The sequence below is a fragment of the Zea mays genome, chromosome 4 (genome assembly GCF_902167145.1).
Source record: "Zea mays cultivar B73 chromosome 4, Zm-B73-REFERENCE-NAM-5.0, whole genome shotgun sequence".
Taxonomy (NCBI): Eukaryota; Viridiplantae; Streptophyta; class Magnoliopsida; order Poales; family Poaceae; genus Zea; species Zea mays.
Window position 1 is genome coordinate 247,897,735 of NC_050099.1, and position 22,505 is coordinate 247,920,239.

Here is a 22,505-nt window from a genome sequence, read left to right on the forward strand (position 1 = left end):
AACTTCAAAACTCTTAACTTAGAGATTACATTATTTAACTTAACATTAGTTATTATCATGTTAGCTATACAATTAACTATAAGAGATGGGCCCCTAGGATTTGGGGGCTTGGGGTGACCGCCCGGGTGGCCCTATGCCCAGAGCCGACCCTACTTATTTCTCACGGTCTATCTAAAAAGTAATGGCACATGTCACTTGACGACACACGAGGACAGCGAAAGTGTGGAAACTGGTACTTTATAAATATAGAGATGTGACTAGTATTTTAAACACACCGGAAGATCCTATACATAATAGTGAGCAAAACACACAAAAGCCTAAAACATACTAGATCCATTCACTAACAAATCTACACAAACTAGGCTAGAGACATACCACTAGCTACACAAGCTAATCAAGCAACTAGTTAGCTACAAAATTAAACTAGCTACAAGATCAACAACACAAACACAAATGCATAAATAAATGAATATAAGCTTGTGTTAGGGAATTGCAAACCAACGAAAGACCAGTTGATACGGCAAATTTTATCCTGAGGTTTGGTGGTCAATTCTAGTTGAGGCAAGCCTAAAGTTGTTGTTAATCCTCTTGCTAGCGACAATCACACAAGATCACTCTCTCTAAAAGAGATCTAGCACTTTGATAGTCAAAATAACGCATTGATAGTCAGGTTATGGGAAAATTCTACGAGAGCTAGAGCTCACTAGCTTTTATGGAGATTCCGCTCACATTTGACGCAATGAACCATGGTGGATGTTGCGGTTCTTTTATAACGAGATTGACATCGCATGGTTGTTCGGTTGGGACAATCGACGAGAAGGGCGACGCAATGTGAAAACCTGCCCTGACCATGCGTAGAGGATGACATTCTACTGGCGAGGGAGGAGGTCATGGAAAAAATAGCGCTCCCATGTTTGGTTGTGGCTATCTCCAGTTCTCCACTGGCTTCCCTATCTCACTCTACATTTCAAATTCCACTCTATAAACAATGCATCAGTGTTTGCACGCTATTGCTGGCTGGTGATTGGATACATGGTTCTTCCAGGCCAAAGCACGACAAAGGGAACGAGCAAATAAGGCCCTGTTCGGTTGTTTTGGATTGGAGCCCCGGATTAATTCCTAGCCGGATTACTTCTCTAATTTATATAGATTTTGATGAGCTGGAATGAATCATGGCTTATTCCGGTACAACCGAACAGGGCCTAAATTTACCGCCCTTTAACGCCAGGATGGTTCAGTTTGCATTGATCAAAGTGAGCAGCTGAATTCTACAAACGTGTTTTCTCGACACAAGATACTAATCCAGAGGAGGTGTTGTGTGATGTCCCCAGGAATGTAACTGATTCTGAAAACGATTAAGGAAGTCCTATGTTCACCTTTCACAGGGACATAAATTAAGGAAGTCCTTTTCATGCTGAAGCCAAATAAAGCTCCATGGCCCAGTCAATTGCTTTGCCGTTGGCTTCTATCGTCGACGCTGGAACTTGCTGAGAGACGAAATTTCAAGGGCGATTCTTGAGCTCCTCAACGGGGGTGATTTATATTTTCGGAGGTGTTTAACAATATAGTCCTTGTACTGATCCCTAAAGGTGAAGAACCCGCAAAAGCTGACGCAGTTTAGACCGAAGAAGGGAAAGTCTCATGCCTGCGCGGTTAACCTGGACATGGCAAAAGCATATGACAGAGTTGAGTGGAATTATCTACGTCGCATCATGATCAAACTGGGCTTCAATGTGAACCGGGTGAGCAATGCGTGGAGACCATGGGGCAAATGTCTTAGCAAGTTACCAATGCCTCGGGTTGCCGCTTGTCGCACACCGCCGAAGCACGGACATGAACCTCGTCACCGGTGCAGCCTCCATTCTCTCCGCACGGCCATGCATAGCTGAACTTCCCTTGTCACCGTTGCGTCGCGGAGCACCTTACACCTTCACACATAGGCCCACAAACTCATGTTAAGGTTAGGGTTAGGTCGTATTTCGCATGGCAGCAGGCAAGCCAGGCAGAGCCCAAGAGGTCAGAATTCAGAAGTGACTTACGACCGCCACCTGAGGTTGACGATGCCGCTGAGGGGAGCGACAGCCTCGTTGCAATGTTGTTCGCAGTCACCACCACAGGTATGTCTGAAGAGAGCCCAGTGATGCCCATGACCAAACCTGCCGAACTCGTCATACTCATTAGTGAGTGCCAACAACTAGTGCACTTCTTTCCTGAAGAATGAATTCCAGATAACCCTTAAACTTACCAGATATAAACTGAGCTCCCGACAGTGATGAAGAATCCATGATAGAACAAAAGCTGTGTCTCAGATGGTAGCACAAAATTATAGCGCTGCAGTACTTGCCTACTTGGACAGTTTGATAAGATCACATAACGCCTGCACAATAAAAAATGTATGCCACATGGTTATCCAATTCTCTGCAACAATATTGTCAAAACTATTGTCATATAAGCAAACATTCCAAGTCCATAAAATTACAGATCCATGGCATGTCAGTGGATTATTCAGGCCAACTTAGTAATTAAATAATGTAATTTACTCAATCAGACTCGCAGTTACATAGGCACTTGCCAAGGGCATGTATATGTTTACTCATCGAAACTGATTATATCATTACATCATCCTCAAATGATTTCATGCAATCAAATTACAGTAACTTCAACTAAGACAATATTATAAATGTTAGAGATCATCCACACTAAAAACATAAAAGCTTTTCCCCTGAAAAAATACTTGCATAGTAGTGCAATTCAGTAGATGTTAATAATACAATGCAAAATTAGCCGGTGGCCAGAACCATGTAACATGTATACGGGACAGAGGGCAATGTCCAAGATGATGCTTTTTTTGACACTACAGTGTGTAAAAGGGTATATCTGACGCTAAACTAAACTGGGCATACATGTGCTCCAATTAACTTCATATGATCAGCTAACCATTCAGAAGCTTCCAACCCAAGCTTACCTGAAAGCTCAAAAAAATTCCATGCATATCTATTGCCCAGGGTAAAGAGTGACTTACTTAGCCAGTGTTCTCGAGTACATAAAAGCCATCACCCTGTTGCTGTTTATGCTCATATACATTGCCTCTTTGACCCCACCCTGTCCGCACTCTCTTTGTAATTTTCATAATCGTGCGGGCACTGTCATCTCTGCACATCAACCGTTGTATTCAATAATTAGAGGCTCGAGCACAAGAAGCAAAGGAAAAACGTGAAGGAAAAAAAATCTTGCTAGAATGGTTTGTCTTTGTCAGTTATAGCAAAAGAAACTTGATCATGATGATACCTGTGCAAAAGATTACGCCAATCGCTTTCACCATTCCTGTCATGCTCATGCTTACAGCTTCCAGGGGTAATCTTACCAGAATCAGTTCCAAGACCATCATTACGGTCAGCCATTTCCATCATTTTTGCTGACAGCATATCAACATCCTGTTTCTTTCCCCTATCACCTAATGCATCTATCACTGGCATGAACACTGCTGGATCAAACAAATGTCGTTTAGCTATTAACAACTTGAGAAGGCTATGTGCAAGATCCACCTCCCCAACTTCACAGAGCCCTGAAATTATCTGCTTATATGGGAAACTCTGGATAGAGACCCTCATTTCAAGTGCCATTTCTAGAATGTTCTTGGCTTCAATCCATTTACCATAGGTAGAGAGTTCAGTGCACATTAAGCAATAGAGCACTTCCTTCTGCCCACATGTTCTCAAAGCAGCATCAAAAACCATCTGTGCTGAAGCGAAATCCGTAACCTTGCAAAAAGCCTTGATCAACAAGTCAAAAGAAGTTATATTAGGAACCAATTCATTTTGTAGCATTTCATCCAAAAGAGGCATGGCCTTGTTAACCATTCCTTGTTGACAAAAGGACTTTATCAAGCTATTGTAGGTCAGCACATTAGGAGAAACCCCTTTCTCCTCCATTTCACTCATCAGTTTCATGATCTCATCTGATTTATGTTTTTCTTCAAATCCCCGAATCAACAAGTTGTATGTCCTTGTGCTTGGGTTGCAACCTTTCTTTTCCATGTCCCTCAGAACCTTAATAGCCAAAGATGTCTTTCCATGCTTACAATACCCGTGGATGAAGGTGTCATATATAACTGAATCAGGGGAAATATCTTTCACTATCATCTCAAGTAATTTCTTCTTGGCTTCATCAAACCTGCCTTCTTTGCACAATGCACTTATCAAAATAGAATATGTGATCCGATCAGGAAGACATCTTTGGCTGATGGAAGAATCACTAACTACACTAAGGAATGAATTCCCCAGTCGGCCAAGAGCTGTGCTTCCTTCTTCCCACATCCCATCAACAATGCCCATAGCCACATCTAATTTACTATTCCTGCATAACCCATCAATAATGATATTGCAGCCAGCCGTATCCAAACTGTATCCTTTCTCACTCATCCTCTCTAACAGCCGTTCTGCCTCTGTGGTCCTACCAGCTCTCCAAAGACTCTGCAGCAGAACATTGTAGGTAAATGAATTTGGTGCACACCCTTTCTGCGCCATCTCATCCAGAATCCTGTTGGCAGCAGCAATGTTGCCCTTTGAGCAATAGGCATGGAGCAAACTAGTGTAAGTCACAACATCTGGAGACATCACACCACTCCTAATGAAATTCTCTACTCTCCTTGCGTCAAATGCCTTGCCCTCCTTGCACAACCCAGAGACGATAATATTGTATGTGTAGCTATTAGGATGGATCCGTTCATGTGCCATCTCTCTCAGAAGCTCATGTGCCTCGCCGACCCTCCCATTCCTCACTAACCCTGACAACCAGCGGTTGTAACTCTCAACCCTCCTCAGGAAACCACCACATCTCATAATATCCACCAGAACCCGTGCCTCATCAACAAACCCAGCATCACAGAACCCACTCAACATTACGTCAAAAGTCACCTGATCGGGCCTCGGCAGCCCATGCTGCCAATCCTCCTGCATGTCCTTGAATATCCTGTAAGCGTCCAGCACCCGCCCAGCCTTGCAGAGTGCAGAGATCCTTGAATTGAACGTGACAACGTTTGGTGCCAGCCCCTGCACACGCATCCTTTCCACCAGCCTCTCAGCCTCTTCCACCAGGCCCTCCTTGCAAAATCCTGCGACCACCGTGTTGCAAACCACCAGGTTCATGCTCGGCATTCCGTCGAGTACCTTAAGAGCATCAACGCTCCTCCCCGCACGGCAGTACCCTCGCGCCAGGATCCCAAAACTAAACTCGTTCCTGACGGGCATTGCTTCGAACACCCTCTGGGCAAGCTCCATGCGGCCCGCGTCGCAGAGCGCCCGGAGCAGAAGGTTGCGAGTGAAAACGTCCGGCTGGGCGCCGGCGAGGAGCAGGTCCTTATAGAGCGCCTCGACAAGGTCGAGGCGGGACTCTCGGAGCGCGGTGAGAATGAGGCGGTTGTAGACGGGGGTGGGCGGCGGCGGCGCGGACGCGAGCGCGCGGAGGGAGCGGAAGGCGGGGATGGCGAGGCGCAGCGGGAGGATGTCGGAGCAGGAGAGGAGCGCTAGGAGGTGGGGACAGGGGTCAGGGAAGGAGAGGATGTGGCGGTGGAGGCGCGGGAGGAGCGCGCCGGCGGCGGGGTGCGCGGCGACGAGGCGGGCGAGGAAGGACGTGCAGCGCGGCGGGGGAAGGGAGGCCGCGGAGGAGAGGTGGAGGAAGAGTCGGAGCGCGACGGCCGGGGAGGCGGCGTTGCGGCGGAGGAGCGCGAGCAGGTTGGCGGCGGAGGGGTAGGAGGACATGGGAGGGTGGCGGGCTGCCGGAGGGTGTGCGCAGCGGCCGATAGGTTTAAACCGGCCCGGACTTGCTGCCCAGTGGGGTCAACGGCCCGGTCCGCTGACACTGCTAGGTGGGGTAGGCTGTAGCTTGTGCTTAATAATCAATCTGGTCAAGATGTTCAAGCCTTCACAGGCACACCTCACTCACTCTAAAATGATATCTTTTGTAGAGATTAGCATCAAAATAGTATGCTTTTAATTTTGATTTATTTTTTTATTAGACTATATTTAGTAATTCTTGCCCCGTTTTTAAATATATAAGGTCGTTGACTTTTTTTAAAAAAATGACTACTCAACTTATTTAGAAAAAAAATATGAATTGTCATTTATTTTATTATAATTTGTTTTATCACGGGAGTATGACTATAAATTTTACATTTTTAAATATATATTTTAAATAATACAAGTGGTTAAAGTTTTTTAAAAAAATCAACAACGTCATATATTTAAGAGTGGAGTGAGTAGTCGGTAAATCAATAAATTTTTCAAATGACTAAAATATGTTGGACGCAAAATCAGTTGGTTACTCCAACTATTTTTAGAAATCTTGCTAAAACGATTTTGCATTATGAATTTTGAACTATTTATAATAAATCGCTTCAAACCATACTTATTATTCTTTGCACGTCATCTCGAGATTGGTGAGTCGACAAGCACACAAACATCTCGAGATTGTTTTTTTCAAGGAAAGATTAGGAGGCGGGATAGGAAAATCTAGACTGAAAGAGAAGCTCCAACCTCTATATATTTAATTTAGAACAAAAAGAGTGCCATATATATAAACAGCTGTTGCAACTTAGATGATACAAATAAATTAAACAGCTATATTTTTTTTCTAGAGCAAACCCCTGGTCCGAAAGGGTGAAAAAGAAAGAAAATACTGGCGTAATCATCCAATCAGAAGATCGACCATGTCAGTTAAAAATTTAACAAGGTGGCAATCTCTATTTCGACCATCTCACCGAACCAAAACGGTAGGATATGAATATCCTCAACTCCATGAAAAAGAATGTGCTGTTTCATGTGCCTGTGAAATTGTAGGCTCGGGATAACATACATCACAAGTTTGTTCTTGTTACATCACTCGCCAGTCGCCACTACTGTAATGGACAAGGGATCACGATTCACATAGGGTAAAGGTAAGAAAGAAGACCTGGTTTGAGGTAAGCTTGTTCGCTGCGGCTTGCTGCGGCTGCAATCCGGCTGCGGCTGCGGCTTCTACAGTATTTTTCTCTCTATGGATTGCAGCTGCAGCAATCCAAACAGCTGCAACAGTGTCGGCTTGTAGCCAGCCGAACACGCCCAAAGCAAAAAACTAAAGTACAAGTGTGGTATCAAAAGCAAGGCACGTTCTCCGTTCTCATGACCATGTTGCAGGTCGAGTAGATCGATGCGGCAGCGGCTTGCACCGCCCACTCGCTCTCGGAAATATTTGGGTTCTTCAGCTTCCTGAAGAGACAGATTGGCATACTTCAGTTAGACACTTGCTCAATCATTAAGTGGAATGGGTCAAAAAAGAGAAAGTAAACAACTAAGTGAACTAACCATAGTTCAGCCATAGGTCCTAGCAGAGGAGCTTCACAGGTCATGTGTTTGAGGCCTTTATCACAATTCAATTGCATTTCTTGCACTTGCTTCAACTTGTTCTCCTGCAACAAGCATTAAGAAGTCAGGTACTGTATATACCTACTCTATGAGCATAAACACAATGCATCTTATACAAACAATCTGCGTGATTGGTTGATGTGTTCGTGGGAATCAGGCTCGCGTCGGCCTGGGTGACCAGCGAAGCTCTCTCCTAGCATCTCTGCGTGTGCAGGTGGAAGTGGTGGAAAATAACTAGGTTGTACTCGCGCATGCAGACTACGCTCGGCCGGTGCAGGTCACCAATCATATGCATGCATGCGGTCAACGCGCGTGACGAGCCTGGATGCGGCCAAGCGGACAACCAATCAGGCCGAATATGAATAGAGCAATATACCAACACGAACAATGACAGATAGTGTGCTCCTTTCCTATAACACAAACTAACCCGATCAGTAAACTCACCAGCTGTTTCCCTTCCTCCTGAAGTGTTTTGTCCATCTGAACAAACAGAGACCTCCATCGTGCCACATGAGCTTCTGAAACCGCTTTGTCAGTACATCCAATCTCAGAAGTATTTGCAATGGATGATTCGTTCTCTTGATTAGATGAAAATTCTGTCGCGGTTAGGTATGGCAGTTCCGTGTGAAGAGCATTTCTGACTCTCTTCCTGCTGCGCTTTAAAGCTTCAAGAAAAACAAAAGAAATGCATTGAGTACAATGCATGTATAGAACTTTCACATTTACATCAGGTTTCAAAATTATACCAGCAAGACGTCCCCTTATGTCCTGATGCAGTAATTCCAACCATTGAGAAGCAACACTAGCCGCTGAACATCAGAATAGTAAGAAAACTATGAGACGGATATTTCCAGAAGTAGTACCCCGTGCAAATTTACACAAAATGGTTTGTTAAAAAAGCAATGAAAGATACCTTTTACTGACAGTACAGTCATGTAATCATGATTAGATGCAGGATCATCAGCTGACGTACTGAAGGTCCTATCTGAAGACATAGTGACTGCGGATGGGAGTTGCAGTTTAAGACTATCACCATCCTGTGCAAGGAACTGCGATGTGTTAGGCAGTGTTTGGTGAAACACCGCATTATTATCATTTATCAACAAATGGCACTTCATGAAACCACCACCATATTTCTGATCCTGAATTCTCTCATTAACTTCTCTCCCTCTTTCACCTGTTTGACTAGAGTGGTTCTCATTCTCAAGCCTCTCAGAGTGTACCATAGCCTTTATTATGGAGTAAACTTGCTTGCTATTTCTCACATGGTTAATGATTCCAGGGTTTAGCCCAGATAATAGACCACTAGGAGCAGCAACCTTCACAGACTTGTTAGCCTGTACATGCTGTGTGGAACTGCTCTTTTTGAATTCATCATCCCTTTTCCTTTTGGGGGGTCGACCACGTGGCCTAGGCACCACCGCATTCCCATGAAATGAAGAAAGAAAGCCATTCTGCTTCATTTCTCTCCACTTTCTGTGTGACTCGCTTTCTTCTATAGCACCAGTAGTGCTGCCACATTCCGATGGATCGCTGACTTTTGACTGCCCCAATTTCTTGTAAGGGAAGAAAGGGTTAGGCTCTGCTACATCAGGACTATCTACTGTGTTAAGGTCCAACCCAAGACGTGCAACACTCATCCTATTATCAGCACGTTCTGGATCAGATTTAGGTTGTAGTCCTGTCCCGACATTCTCTTTACCACAGGGCAAGCAATCGCTAGCATGCAGCTTCTCCATTGATACTGCATTAGAATCACGGCCTAAGGTCAGACAAGGAGTTTCTGACTGAAGTGTCCCTGTCTGGTGTAATAAAGACACTCTATCTCCAAGTTGTGTGGCACCTTCAGCAGTCAACTGAGGAACATCCATGGTACATGTGTGCAAATGTGCTTCAGGTTGACCCAAAGATTCCAGAACTCCGGCCCTTGGATCTACAGGACGAAGTTATTTGAGCACAGAGTAAAAAACAAATGACTTATCAGACAAAAGAAACAGGCATTTTCCATTTCAAATTCGATTCACAGAGATATTATGAGTTTATGACATGGGCAGTGTGTAACAGTGTTCCAATTCTGCGTATGTAGACTGAGTTGATACTAGTTGAAACTTTAATAAGATGTAGTAGATGTGAATTCTTAGTTACTGTTGGACTGCTAAAAAGAGTGTGATGCAACCAAATTTCGTCTTACTGAGGTGCTGAAGAACACGCATCGGGGCCTAGAGATCTAAGCAGCACTGCGACGAGCAAGCGCAGAGCTGCTTAGAATTCAAGCAACAACGACAGCCCCAACGAACTGACACCAGTTTCTAGTCCAGCCCGTTCCGATTTAAGGTAAAGGCATGTGCATGGGGGCAAGCATGGATCGGGACGACAGCGCGAGAAACATCACGAAGCGGGGTGGCCTCACCTCCCAGTCCAGCGACCGCCAGCCGCCACGCGCTCCCCTCCACTGCTGCCGCGCCGCTGCACGCCCCTCCTCCTCTCCCGTCCAATTCCTGCACGAACAGCGATCAAGACCGCGTCAGCGCATCCGAGGCTCCCAGAGCAAGTACTGAGCGAGCAGGGCGCGAGCGGGCCCACCGACCTCGTGCGGCGGCGCGGCCCTCGATCCGGCGGGATCCGTGGCCCCGCGCGGCCCCGCGAGGTCCATCGGGGAGCCGGCGACAGCGGGCAGAGACGCCGGGGGAGCGGGACGCGGATCCGGGGCTCCGGGCTGCGGGCGCCGTCTAGGGTTTTGGAGCGGAGCGGAGCGGTAGTGAGGGAGGAAGAGACGCGAAGCTCCTGCGCGGTTTTCAAATCGAGATGGATCGGACGGGATTGCGACATTCGCGTGGGGGATTTATAGCTGCGCCTGCGTTTTCTTTTTCTTTGATTTTGAATTCGAGTGGAGGTGGGCGCGGCTGGTTTGGGATGGCGCACGCGCCGCGCGGCTGCGGCGGCCATGTGGGGCCTCCTCTCTGGTCGATTTGTTCGCGTCTCCGTGGCAAAGCGAAGATTTGAATTTGGTGGTGGGAAATGTCTAGGTTTAAATTTTGAATGCTGGGATCTGTAGCCTGGGTGTTGCCCATGTTTGTTTCAGCTTTTTGCAGCTTCTAGCCACTAAGGCTGTCTCCAACAGGCACTAGCCAAAACGGGCAGACATTCAGGCCGTTGGCTTGCCACAGTAATTTAGCTGGCCATCCATACGTCCGTCGTATCCAACGGAGCAGCTAAAATAGCTGGTTCCCAGGGCGAGTGGCCAGAAGCCTCAGAAGTGGGTCCGGATTGTCAGAGACGAAGGGGAGAAAATGGCTGCCGGCTCTGAACCAGCCAATCTAGCTTTTCTCTCTCATCCCCTCTAAAATAGCTGCTCCTTTTGGCTGTGTTGTTGGAACCTGTTTCTAGGCGCTACAGTAGCACCACGGCAGCCATATTGGCTTTGGCTGGCCGTTTGGCTGCTCCGTTGGAGTTAGTCTAAAAGCTGCTGCGGACTGCCAAACACTCAGCTTTTCAGCAACTTCTATAAAATTCGTTTGGATAAAAAATCATTCAAAATCAACATAAACATATAATCGGCTGAGTCGTCACAATAGTAGTAATCCGTCACTTTATAGATCCTGAGTCCTATGAACAACTTTATCTTCCTCCGCACGTAATCCTAATGATACTCAGATTCTATACACAGCCAGATTCTCTACACAGCCAGATTTTCGGAAAAACTGGTCAGAAAAAAGCTGAACCAAACACAGCTCGAGTGAATTTGAATTGTGAGTATGTTAGTTGACCATATGATTTAGCACACTCTTTTGCACCATAGATAATAATATTTGTATAGTAGAGTTTGAAATAAAATTTACAATAGAGAATGAAATAAAAGATCTGCTAAAGATAACCTTACCCATTACACTAAGGTTAGCGCCAACGCAGCCCCTTCCCGCTCACTGTGTCGCACGGAGGGGGCACACTCCAACGGTTTCCTCCCGTGACCCCTTTATCACCAAATCAACCATACATGTGGAGCTCTAATCCCCTTTCCTTGATCAGTGTTTTTAATTATGAAATTAATTATTTTCAAAGTTAATTATTTGATAACAATATGTATTACAGTACTATAAATATTGTAGTATTTTTAGAACTTCAAAAACTGATTTATAAAAGTCAAATAACTCTATTGAAGTGTATGGAAGCTGAATAGATGGAATGGTTGGAGAGGAGATAAAAATAGAGGGAAGGAGGGTGTTTTTAAATGTGAATAGAAAGTACAAATAGGAAAAATGAGAGAGAATGGTTGGAGTTAGCCTAAGATCAACTCCACCAATGGTGTGTATCCAATTATGAATATTGAGACTATAGCTATGGGTAAGGCACCACACGTATCTAACGTAGGAACTTACGGTGTATTGAATATGTGTGATGCCTTAAATTTTTGTTCATTCAAAGATAATAGTTGGATTTCATGCTGGATTGTAAATAGAGCACTTATTCAACATTGGTTGGTTTCCATCCACTTCTTACACTCGAGAACACCCCCTGAGGCTATACAATACACACTCTACTCACTTGCATCATGTAAAAAACGTTTGAGTGTGATTGGAGAGTTTTTTGTGTATTATATGTCTCTACTATACTTAAAGCACCAGTTTCAACGGTCATCTTTTTACAAAAAAGATCCCTACATTTTTCTAAATCAACTCATCATAAAATGTTAAAAAGCGGAGCAGAATGTGGGTTATGTTAAAAAGTGATGCAAGAGGTGGGTTATGTTAATGAAATTGTCTAACCAGTAGAATATCATACTCAAGTGTTTATAATAATGAATATAAATTTGTCGGCGTTTCGACCCCGGGGGGTCCCTGGACCGACGAGTAAAAATTGTCGCTGCGTGTCCCAGCCCAGATGGGTCGGCGCGAGATGGAACACAAGGGGGGAGAACCGCGACTCGTGTTATCCTGCGCCCAGGGCGGATGCGCTTGCAGTAGGGGTTACAAGCGTTCGCGAGGGAGAGAGAGAGAGCGTGCAAGCCTGTTCGTCGGCCTGTCCTCTCGCGCGACCACCCTCTCGTATGAGGGTCCTGGACCTTCCTTTTATGGATGCAAGGAGAGGGTCCAGGTGTACAATGGGGGTGTAGCTATATGCTAACGTGTCCGGCAGAGAGGACCCAGAGCCCTATGTACATGCCAACGTGGCTGTCCGAGAGGTGCTAGAGCCCTGTGCACGCGGTGTCGTGGTCGTAGGAGGAGCGTTTGAGCACTGTAGAAGCACAGCTGCGGGGCTGTCGGGGCCTTGCTGACGTCTCCTTGCTTCCGTAGGGGTTTGAGAATCGCCGTCGTCATGGACACACGTGGGGTGCCATCATTACTTGTTTACCGGGGCGAGCCAGATGGGACGCCGGTCTTGTTCCCTATAGCCTGAGCTAGCTAGGGGCAGGGTAATGATGTACCCCCTGTGGCGTGGTCGGTCCGAGCCCAAGGTCGGGCGAGGCGGAGACTCCTCCTGAGGCCGAGGCCGGGGTGGGGTGAGGATGCGATTCCTTCTGAGGTCGGGGTTGAGGCCGAGCCCGGGGTCGGGCGAGGCGGAGACCATCCTCCGAGGCCGAGGTTGAGGCCGAGCCCTGGGGTCGGGCGAGGCGAAGACCACCTTCCGAGGCCGAGGCGGGGGCCGAGCCCTGGGGTCGGGTGAGGCGGAGACCACCTTCCGAGGCCGAGGCCCAAGGTCGGGCGAGGCGGAGCTTCCTGTTGCGCCTGAGGCTGGACTTAGCTGTTGTCAGCCTCACCCTGGCGGGTGGCACAGCAGTCGGAGCGGGGCAGGCGGCGCTGTTTTCCTGTCAGGTCGGTCAGTGGAAGGGCGAAGTGACTGCGGTCACTTCGGCCCTGCCGATTGAGGAACGTGCGTCAGGATAAGGTGTCAGGCGATCCTTGCATTGAATGCTCCTGCGATACGGTCGGTTGGCGAGGCGATCTGGCCAAGGTTGCTTCACTGCGAAGCCTGCCCGGGCTGGGCCTCGGGCGAGTCAAGGGTGCGCCCGTTGCTTGAGGAGGCCCTCGGGCGAGGCGTGAATTCGCCTGGGACTACTGTTCCTACCCGAGGCTGGGCTCGGGCGAGGCGAGATCGCGTCCCTTGAGTAGACGGAGCCTTGACCTAAATTGCGCCCATCAGTCTCTGTAGCTTGTGCTGATGGTGATTACCAGCCGAGTTTAGGAGTGTTGGGGGTACCCCTAATTATGGTACCCGACAAAATTGTACATATGTATATATGATTTTTTGTAAAAGAACTGAACCTCGGTAAAACAAATCACCGTGTCATCCGCTTTATTTCTTGGTTGATTTGTTTTCACCCTCTCTCCCGGACTCGGATTTTATTCTAACGCTAACCCTGGCTTCTAGTGTGTTTAAAGTTGTAAATTTCAGTTTTCGCCTATCCACCCCCTCTAGGCGACTTTCAATTGGTATCAAAGTCTGGTACTTCATTAGAGTCTAACCACTCGAAGTGGTGTCGGGAGGATCCGCCAAGAGGGAGATGGAAACGGCCACAAGCCATGGGAAGGCTCCATCAAGGGAGTCCGCCGCCAAAGGAAGGGAGGAATCACCTCCCCGCGTCAAGTCACACCGGAGTGGCGACAAGAAGAAGAAAGTGAAGAAAGTGGTCTACTACGAGACCGATTCTTCGTCGCCCTCCACCTCCGGATTCGACATCGCGTCCGTCACTTCTAAGCGCCATGAGCGCAAGAAGTTTAGTAAGATCCCCCTACGCTATCCTCGCATTTCTAAACGCACTCCTTTACTTTTTGTCCCATTAGGCAAACCACTGGTTTTTTATGGTGAGGACTATTGTATGTGGAGTGATAAAATAAGGCATCATCTAACCTCACTCCACGCTAGTATTTGGGACATTATCGAGTTTAGAGCACTGGTACCATCCATAGGGGACGAAGGATATGACTTGGACGAGGTCGCCCAAATCCGGCACTTCAACTCCCAAGCCACTACTATACTCCTCGCCTCTCTATGTCGAGAGGAGTATAATAAAGTGCAAGGGTTGAAGAGCGCCAAGGAGATTTGGGACGTGCTCAAGACCACGCACGAGGGAGATGAGGTGACCAAGATCACCAAATGGGAGATGATCGAGGAGGAGCTCGGTCGTTTCGTCCTCAACCAAGGAAAGGAGCCACAAGCTATGTACAACCGGCTCAAGACCTTGGTGAATCAAGTGCGCAACCTCGGGAGCACCAAATGGGATGACCATAAAATGGTCAAGGTTATTCTAAGATCCCTTGTTTTTCACAATCCTACTCAAGTACAATTAATTCGTGGGGATCCTAGATACAAATTAATGTCTCCCGAGGAAGTGATAGGAAAGTTTGTGAGCTTTGAATTGATGATCAAAGGCTCTAAACAAATCGTCAACTTGGAGCAAGGCGGCACCTCCACACCCGAGGTTCAACCCGTCGCATTCAAAGCGACGGAGGAGAAGAAAGAAGAGTCTACATCAAGTGGGCTCCCCATCAACGCCTCCAAGCTCAACAACGAGGAGATGGCGTTCATCATCAAGAGCTTCTGTCAAATCCTCAAACAAATGATGGGGGAGGACTACAAACCCCGCTCCAAGAGGGTGTGCTACAAATGTGGTAAGCCCGGTCATTTTATCGCTAAATGCCCTATGTCTAGTGATAGTGACAGGGACAACGATAAGAAGGGGAGGAAGAAGGAAAAGAAGTACTACAAGAAGAAGAGCGACGATGCCCACATGTGTCGGGAATGGGACTCCAACATGAGCTCCACCGACTCCTCCTTCGACGAGGATGCCATAAACATCACCGTCAACAAGGGACTTCTCTTCCCCAACGTCGGCCACAAGTGCCTCATGGCAAAGGACAACAAAAGGAAGAAGGTAAAATCTAGAGCCTCCACTAAATATACAACATCTAGTGATGATGGTAGCTCTAGTGAAGATGAGGATAATTTGCTTACCCTTTTTAGCAACCTTAACATGCAACAGAAAGAAAAATTGAATGAATTGATAGGTGCTATTCTTGAGAAGGATGAACTCTTGGATAGCCAAGAGGAATTCCTTATTAAGGAAAACAAAAAACATGTTAAAGTTAAAAATGCTTATGCTCAGTAAGTTGAAAAATGTGAAAATTTGACTAAGAAGCTTAGCATCTGCCATGACACTATTTCTAACCTCAGAACTGAGAATGTTAGTTTAATTGCTAAGGTTGAAAAATCAAATGTTTGCCATGATTCAATTACCAATCTTAAAAATGATAATGCTAGTTTAATTGCTAAGATTGATAAATTGAATGAATCAATTGTTAGGCTTAGAACTGAGAACGATAATTTAATTTCTAAGGCTAAAGACTTGAATGTTTGCAATGATTCTATTTCCAGTCTTAGAAATGAGAATGCTATTTTACATGCTAAGATTGATGAATTAAAATCTTGCAAACCCTCTACATCTAGTGTTGAACATGTTGCTATTTGTACTAGATGTAGAGATGTTAATATTGATGCTATTCATGATCACCTTGCTTTAATTAAATAACAAAATGATCATATAGCACAATTAACTACTAAAATCAATGAGCATGAGATAGAAAATGAAAAATTTAAATTTGCTAGAAGCATGCTCTATAGTGGGAGACGCCCTGGCATTAAGGATGTCATTGGTTTCCAACAGGGAAGCAATGTCAAGCTCAATGCCCCCAAAAGATTGTATAACTTTGTTAAGGGCAAGGCTCTCATGGTTCAGGATAATGAGGGTTACATTTTATATCCTGTCAATTATCCTGAGCACAAGATTAGGAGAATTCATGCTAAGAAAACTCATTCTGTTTCTCACCATGCATTCATGTATAAGAATCAGGCTTCTAGCTCTAGGCAATCAACCCATGTTAAATTGTCTAAAAGGAAAACTCCTACTGCATCAAATGAATCTAGTATTTCATTTAAGACTTTTGATGATTCTTATGTGCTTACTAACAAATCAGGCAAGATAGTTGCCAAATATGTTGGGGGCAAACACAAGGGCTCCAAGACTTGTGTTTGGGTACCCAAGGTGCTTGTTTCTAACATCAAAGGACCCAAGACTGTATGGGTACCTAAGAACAAGGCCTAAATTGTTTTGCAGGTTTATGCATCCGGGGGCTCAAGTTGGATTATTGATAGCGGATGCACAAACCACATGACAAGGGAGAAAAGAATGTTCTCCTCCTACGAGAAAAACGAAGATCCCCAAAGAGTTATCACATTCGGGGATGTAAATCAAGGTTTGGTCAAAGGACTTGGTAAAATTGCTATATCATCTAACCATTCCATTTCCAATATTTTTCTTGTAGATTCTTTAGATTACAATTTGTTTTCTGTTCCCCAATTATGTAAAATGGGCTACAAATGTTCGAATTGAGAATAAAAAAGATAAGAAGCAACAACAGGACAGAGTTCAAGAACTCACAAATAGAAGATTTTCTTGAGGACGAGGGCATCAAGCATGAGTTTCTCTTCTCCCTACACACCTCAACAAAATGGTGTAGTGGAGAGGAAGAATAGAACTCTATTGGACATGGCAAGGACCATGCTTGATGAGTACAAGATTCCTGACCGGTTTTGGACTGAGGCGATTAACACCGCCTGCTACTCCATCAATCGGCTCTACCTTCACTGACTCCTCAAGAAGACATCATATGAACTCCTCACCAGTAAAAAGCCCAATGTTTCATATTTTAGAGTCTTTGGTAGCAAATATTTTATTCTTGTCAAAAGAGGTAGAAAATCTAAATTGGCTCCTAAGGCTGTAGAAGGCTTTTTACTTGGTTATGACTCAAACACAAGGGCATATAGAGTCTTCAACAAATCCACTAGATTAGTTGAGGTTTCTTGTGACATTGTGTTTGATGAGACTAATGGCTCCCAAGTGGAGCAAGTTGATCTTGATGAACTAGATGATGAAGAGGCTCCATGCGTCGCACTAAGGAACATGTTGTTGAGCTCCAAAATGAGCGGCGAACGGTCCGCCCTGAGGCCGGACGGTCCACGGTCCGGACGGTCTACGCCTGTGGGCTGGACGGTGCGCACGTGCGCAGAGCAGATTAGGGTTCCGAGTTTTGTGCTACGGTTGTTAGCTAGATTCGTGGAATTAGCTCGGGAGATTAGTTTGTAAAGGGTCTAGCCCCCTCCTCTATAAATAGAGAGGTATACGGCTGATTTGTAATCATCAATCGAATCAATAACACTTTTATCTCACATTTATTCTGTGTACAATTAGGAGTAGTTCTAGTCTAGTTCTAGTTTAGCCTCTCAATCCCCAAATTCTCTGCTTCTCTTTGACTCTATGTTGATTAGAGGAGTCTAGGTCGGTCTGCCCGAGCCTAGACATCACCTAGGATCTCTCCTCCCCGGCGGGGTCCCTCTCAGGAGCGAGATCCAGGCGCTGTCGGCGATCTTCCGCCGCCCCTGCGCACGCGCGGACCGTCCGGCCCCAAGGCGCGGACCGTTCGACCGTCAGGCAGGAAACCCTAGCCTCGCACCAGGCCGTGGACCGTCCGGCCCCTGGTCGTGGACCGTCCGCCCCTGTGCAGAGAGCACTGCCGCTGGTTCGTGTTGAGTGATTGGCGGCCCAAAAAGGTGTCAACATACTTTTTGGCGACTCCGCTGGGGACAACACGTCTAGACCCATAAAATCAGCCCTCAATGGCTGGTTCAAGGGATAGTTTTGAAGTCTCCCCCAGCAACATTATAGAGCCGACTTGGGAAACCTTGTCGGCTGTCGAACAGCTACAGTTCGAGGAGCATAAGGAGCAGCTGATTCAAGAGGCGTGAGCGAAGTTCCTGGCCAACTTCAAGGTGGACAGGAACAATAAAGTCGTCCGACAACGGGCGACGGATCCGGCTTCGCTCCGACCCACACCAGATATCCCCAATGTAAGTAATACAAACGAGATACAATCTCTTAAGAATTATGTAGATGAACAGCAAGAACAAATACAAAATATCATAGGGGGTACGCAAAACGATTATAAGAGACTAGTACGTGCATTTGATAAATCTAGTATTGCAAATTTTCCTTCGCACGAGGTTGAATTAGGGTGTAACACTCGTAATACATCGGCTATAGATTGTCATGACCAGTCACAACCCCTTTATGGGATGCCGATGGATACATACCCTGAGCAACCGCAAATCGACAGTAAATCAGCCGATCTGCACATGCCCGGACCGTCCGCACGTGAGCACGGACCGTCCGGGCCAGCCATGGCCGGGCCCATTTTTAATGAGTTACCCAGACATGCACCCGAGCTATAACATATGGCACATAATCTAAACTACCAGTCGGACCGTCCACATACAACAACGGACGGTCCGCATATAATCACGGACGGTCCGGGCCAATGTCCGGACAGTCCGCGCATGACTTATTTGAGGAGGATTATTACCTGAATCCTCACCCGTCCTAGCAACACTTCCCATCATACTATGCAATGCATCAACCCATTAATACAAAATCAAGAGCCTAGGAAAGCTTTCCGGCCCTGCCTAGAAGACCAGAAAGGAACGATCAATCATATGAGCCATATAGGGCAAATGGCAATGCACCACATAGCTCAAACCAATGGGGGGAAGACAACATGCCAATATCCAGCCAACCCCACCTATGTTTGACCAGAGAGTCGGTGGTCTCGCACCAACTGCCATTGATATAGTGAGGGAGGAAATAGCCGGGGCGTTCCGAGATAAGCTCGAAGTAAGCATGGTCCCTGGGGGGCAATCATATCGGAAACCTTGTGACAGCCGATTTGATCACCACCCATACCCATAGGGAACCAGGATACCTGAATTCGCAAAATTTTCGGGTGACCAAGGGAAAAACACGAGTGAACACATAGGCCAGTTCTTAGCACAATTAGGAGAATTGGCCGACACATAAGCATTTCGCGTGCGTTTATTTTCATTGTCTTTAACAGGAACCGCGTTCGCATGGTACGCCACTTTACCTCCTAATTCTATTTTGTCATGGGGGAGTTAGAACAAAAATTCCATGATCACTTCTTTTCCGGTGATTATGAATTAGATCTGGTAGACCTAGTGGCCCTGCGACAAGGGAAGGACGAATCAGTTAATGAATACATCCGGAGATTCAGGGATACAAGAAACCGATGCTTCCAAATACACTTAGCAGAAAAACAGCTAGCAGGATTAGCCTTTAATGGACTGAGATATTATATAAAAAGAAATATTAGAAGGTATCCAATTTTTTACGCTAGCACAATTACACCAGAGAGCTTTGGCTTATGAAAGCCGAAGCAAAGAGACTGCCAAAACCATTCGTCACAATGTCCATATAGTAGAGTGCGCCCAGAGTAGCTCGGACGACGAATCAACAGAAGTATATGCTGCTGAAATGGTTTGGCCAAAGCAGGCCAAATCTTTGGCTTGTTCTTCCTTGCATCCGGTTCAAAAGAAACGGCAAGAGGAAGTTAAGTTTACATTTAATGTTGGTAAATGTGATAAAATATTTGATGAATTACTCAAAAATAGCAACATTAAATAGATCATACTGTTCCATCAGCCGACGAGCTAAAACGTCGTGCATACTGCAAGTGGCATAACTCATTTTCTCATGCCATTAATGATTGCAATGTATTCCGTCGATAGGTTCAATCGGCCATTAACGAAGGACGATTGAAATTTCAGGAAATGCGGGTAGACACGGAGCCCTTTCCGATGAACATGATCGACTTCGAGGGCAAGAGGGTCCTGATTCGGCCAAACACAGCCGATAAAGGCAAAGGCAAAGAGGTAATCATCGGCAACGCAAGAGAGGCCGATGGGAATCGTAAGATTTCTTGCAGGAAGGTGGTGGCCGAAAAGACCTTGATGGAGGGGAAACTCTTAAGGTGACCATCACGACCTCCAACACTAGGGGGCAAGCGCAGACCAAGGGACAGGAGCAGGAGCCCATGCTGCACATCTCGAACGGTACAACACATAGGCACAGACGGTCCGGGACCACGCCAGACGGTCAGGAGGATTCCAACGGACGGTCTGGTTATACTCAAGACCCACAACGACAGCGTACCTTCAAACCATGACGACCAGAGATAGGTACGTGGAAAACAAATACATTTAAAGCAGCTGGTCGGCTAGTCAAATCTGGCCTGACTTTCGATCAATTATTGTCCAAATACGTGAAAAATAAGGCCGACCCCAGTGACCGGCCAGTGAAGCGACCTCGCTCGCCCATTCAGGAGCAACAACAGGTAAGACCGATTGGACCACCCCACCAATCAGAAGAAATGGAAGGTCATACTGTCCAATTGAGACCTAACATACCTACATGTACACCTCCATCCCCTTATCCACCTATGCCATATCCATACACATATATACCTCCACCATATGTCCCAAATCAAATGTGGGGCATGCCACCATATCCATTTGGGATGCCACAGTACCCCGCTTGGGGGGCACCCCAAACATCTGTATTCAACATGTTGGCACCTCCAGTACAAGACCGATTGAGCGCCGCTCAATTCGGTCACCAGACACAGGCCCAACAAGATTGCCGGAGTACTTGGCCTCAAAGACCGACCAATCCAGTAGGGGACATATACCTGCAGCGACCAAAGAACAATAAAAAAGGATATCATCAAAATAGGTACTGCAGATGTCATCATACAGGAAGATAATGAAGGGCCGATGATTTTTGGTGAATCGGCCAACACAACCAAAAAAGAAGATACGACTACCATCAAAACAGCTGATCCAAAATACTCCATGCCTCAATGGTGCCCAGTGGGATTGACACGGTCCCAAAAGCGAAAATTACAACGCCTAAGAGCAAAAGAGAACCAGGAAAAGGAGGCAGAAAAGATATTCAATGACACACATCCACAATACCCACCACCGCAAAAGAAATGGAGACCAAAGGCCGTTGAGCAAAAGCAAACGACCACAAAAATAGAAAATAAAACAACACTTGTGCAGCACCCTGCAGGTATGGCAGACAGCCTAGCTAACAAGGCTGGACAATCTGCACCAGGCACGGACCATCCGACCCCTGAGTCCGGACCATCCGCACCACACCAGGACGCCTCCGACGACATACCGACATCAATGGAGGAGGACGACCTACTGGGAGAAGACCTGGTCAACTACGAAGCTTCTCCAGAGCGCCTAGGTATGGAAGTAAATGTTATTACATTTTCTGCCGATTGTACTATTATCGGCGACGACGAACCTATTGTTGCCCAGTTTGATTTTGGTCCTAAAGAAGTCGCCTTTACTAAACCAAAGGAATCGGTAAATCATTTAAAGCCGCTCTTCGTGCGCGGTCACATTGATGGGATACCGGTTGCTAAAATGTTGGTAGATGGAGGGGCAACTGTAAATCTAATGCCTTATTCATTGTATAGAAAATTAGGTAAACAAGATGACGAACTTGTCAAGACCAACATGACCCTCAGCGGTGTTGGAACTGATAGTTCGATCAAAGCCAGGGGAGTCACATCCGTTGAATTAACCATCGGGACTAAGACCCTTGCTGCTGCATTCTTCGCCGCTGATGTAGAAGGAAATTACAGTCTAATCCTAGGCAGAGATTGGATTCATGCCAACCAATGTATACCTTCTACATTACATCAAATGTTAATACAATGGGTCGGCGATGATGTAGAACAAGTACATGCTGATGTATCGGCCTGTATCGCTGTGGCCGATGCCCTTGTACTCTGGACTTATGAGACTGCTACATGTCTCACATGAGTAGATTTTTCTGATTACCAGTAGAAAAGAAGGGTTTTCATTCCTGTAATGCTAGAGCCGATGAGAATCGGCTAAATCCTAAATGAAGTTTAAATGATGAGTACACACAAAATTCATGAGTCCTCGGTCACGGACAGTTCGGCTTCTGAGGCCGAATGGTCCGGTCTTTCACAAAACAGTTCGGTCTTTAAGACCGAACATCTACCACAGCATAAAAACAGTATCACGGATGATCCGGCCCCCGAGACCGGAGAGTCCGCCATCACACAAAGATCGTTTGATTCCTCTGTGGGGGGACATGATAGAGGAATTCAGAGATCTCGATAAACTAGGACAGCGGTTTACATCGTTCGATCCTTTGGAGAA

At 46.3% G+C, this 22,505-nt stretch overlaps 2 protein-coding genes across 6 annotated transcripts; both read right to left on the reverse strand.

The window, feature by feature from the left end:
- Nucleotides 1-1,186: 1,186 nt before the first annotated feature.
- LOC103654960 (pentatricopeptide repeat-containing protein At2g17140) lies at nt 1,187-5,861 on the reverse strand. Of its 3 annotated transcripts, none has more exons than XM_020552951.2 (6): nt 3,289-5,861; nt 3,023-3,152; nt 2,246-2,377; nt 2,040-2,156; nt 1,789-1,928; nt 1,187-1,658 (listed from the first exon to the last, which is right to left on the reverse strand). In XM_020552951.2, exons 1-2 carry the CDS (start codon nt 5,757-5,759, stop codon nt 3,023-3,025), a joined length of 2,601 nt encoding a protein of 866 aa, XP_020408540.1. In that variant the 5' UTR covers nt 5,760-5,861; the 3' UTR covers nt 1,187-1,658; nt 1,789-1,928; nt 2,040-2,156; nt 2,246-2,377. The 3 variants fall into 3 exon arrangements, with proteins under 3 accessions (XP_020408540.1, XP_023158019.1, XP_020408541.1); XM_023302251.2 differs by having other exon boundaries at nt 1,762-1,928; nt 3,289-5,786; XM_020552952.1 differs by having other exon boundaries at nt 2,049-2,156; nt 3,289-5,774.
- Nucleotides 5,862-6,795: 934 nt separating this feature from the next.
- Nucleotides 6,796-10,207, reverse strand: LOC100384716 (uncharacterized). 3 transcript variants are annotated; one of them, XR_004857616.1, is made up of 7 exons: nt 9,988-10,207; nt 9,811-9,898; nt 8,314-9,333; nt 8,147-8,209; nt 7,845-8,065; nt 7,341-7,721; nt 6,808-7,244 (listed from the first exon to the last, which is right to left on the reverse strand). XR_004857616.1 is itself a non-coding variant. In NM_001322319.1 (7 exons), exons 1-7 carry the CDS (start codon nt 10,051-10,053, stop codon nt 7,130-7,132), a joined length of 1,677 nt encoding a protein of 558 aa, NP_001309248.1. In that variant the 5' UTR covers nt 10,054-10,205; the 3' UTR covers nt 6,816-7,129. The 3 variants fall into 3 exon arrangements, 2 of the variants coding, with proteins under 2 accessions (XP_020407306.1, NP_001309248.1); NM_001322319.1 differs by having other exon boundaries at nt 6,816-7,244; nt 7,341-7,444; nt 9,988-10,205; XM_020551717.3 differs by lacking the exon at nt 9,988-10,207 and having other exon boundaries at nt 6,796-7,244; nt 7,341-7,444; nt 9,592-9,825.
- Between the last annotated feature and the right edge of the window lie 12,298 nt (nt 10,208-22,505).

Bases quoted from the DNA above. Each gene is read 5' to 3' on its own strand.
- LOC103654960 (XM_020552951.2), bottom strand. From the start codon at position 5,759: ATGTCCTCCTACCCCTCCGCCGCCAACCTGCTCGCGCTCCTCCGCCGC. The intron at 3,153-3,288 runs GTATCATCATGA...GTTGATGTGCAG, and splicing joins TGGCGTAATCTTTTGCACAG to AGATGACAGTGCCCGCACGA.
- LOC100384716 (NM_001322319.1), bottom strand. From the start codon at position 10,053: ATGGACCTCGCGGGGCCGCGCGGGGCCACGGATCCCGCCGGATCGAGG. The intron at 9,899-9,987 runs GTCGGTGGGCCC...CTGTTCGTGCAG, and splicing joins GGGCCGCGCCGCCGCACGAG to GAATTGGACGGGAGAGGAGG. The intron at 9,334-9,810 runs GTGAGGCCACCC...TTCGTCCTGTAG, and splicing joins GGCGGTCGCTGGACTGGGAG to ATCCAAGGGCCGGAGTTCTG.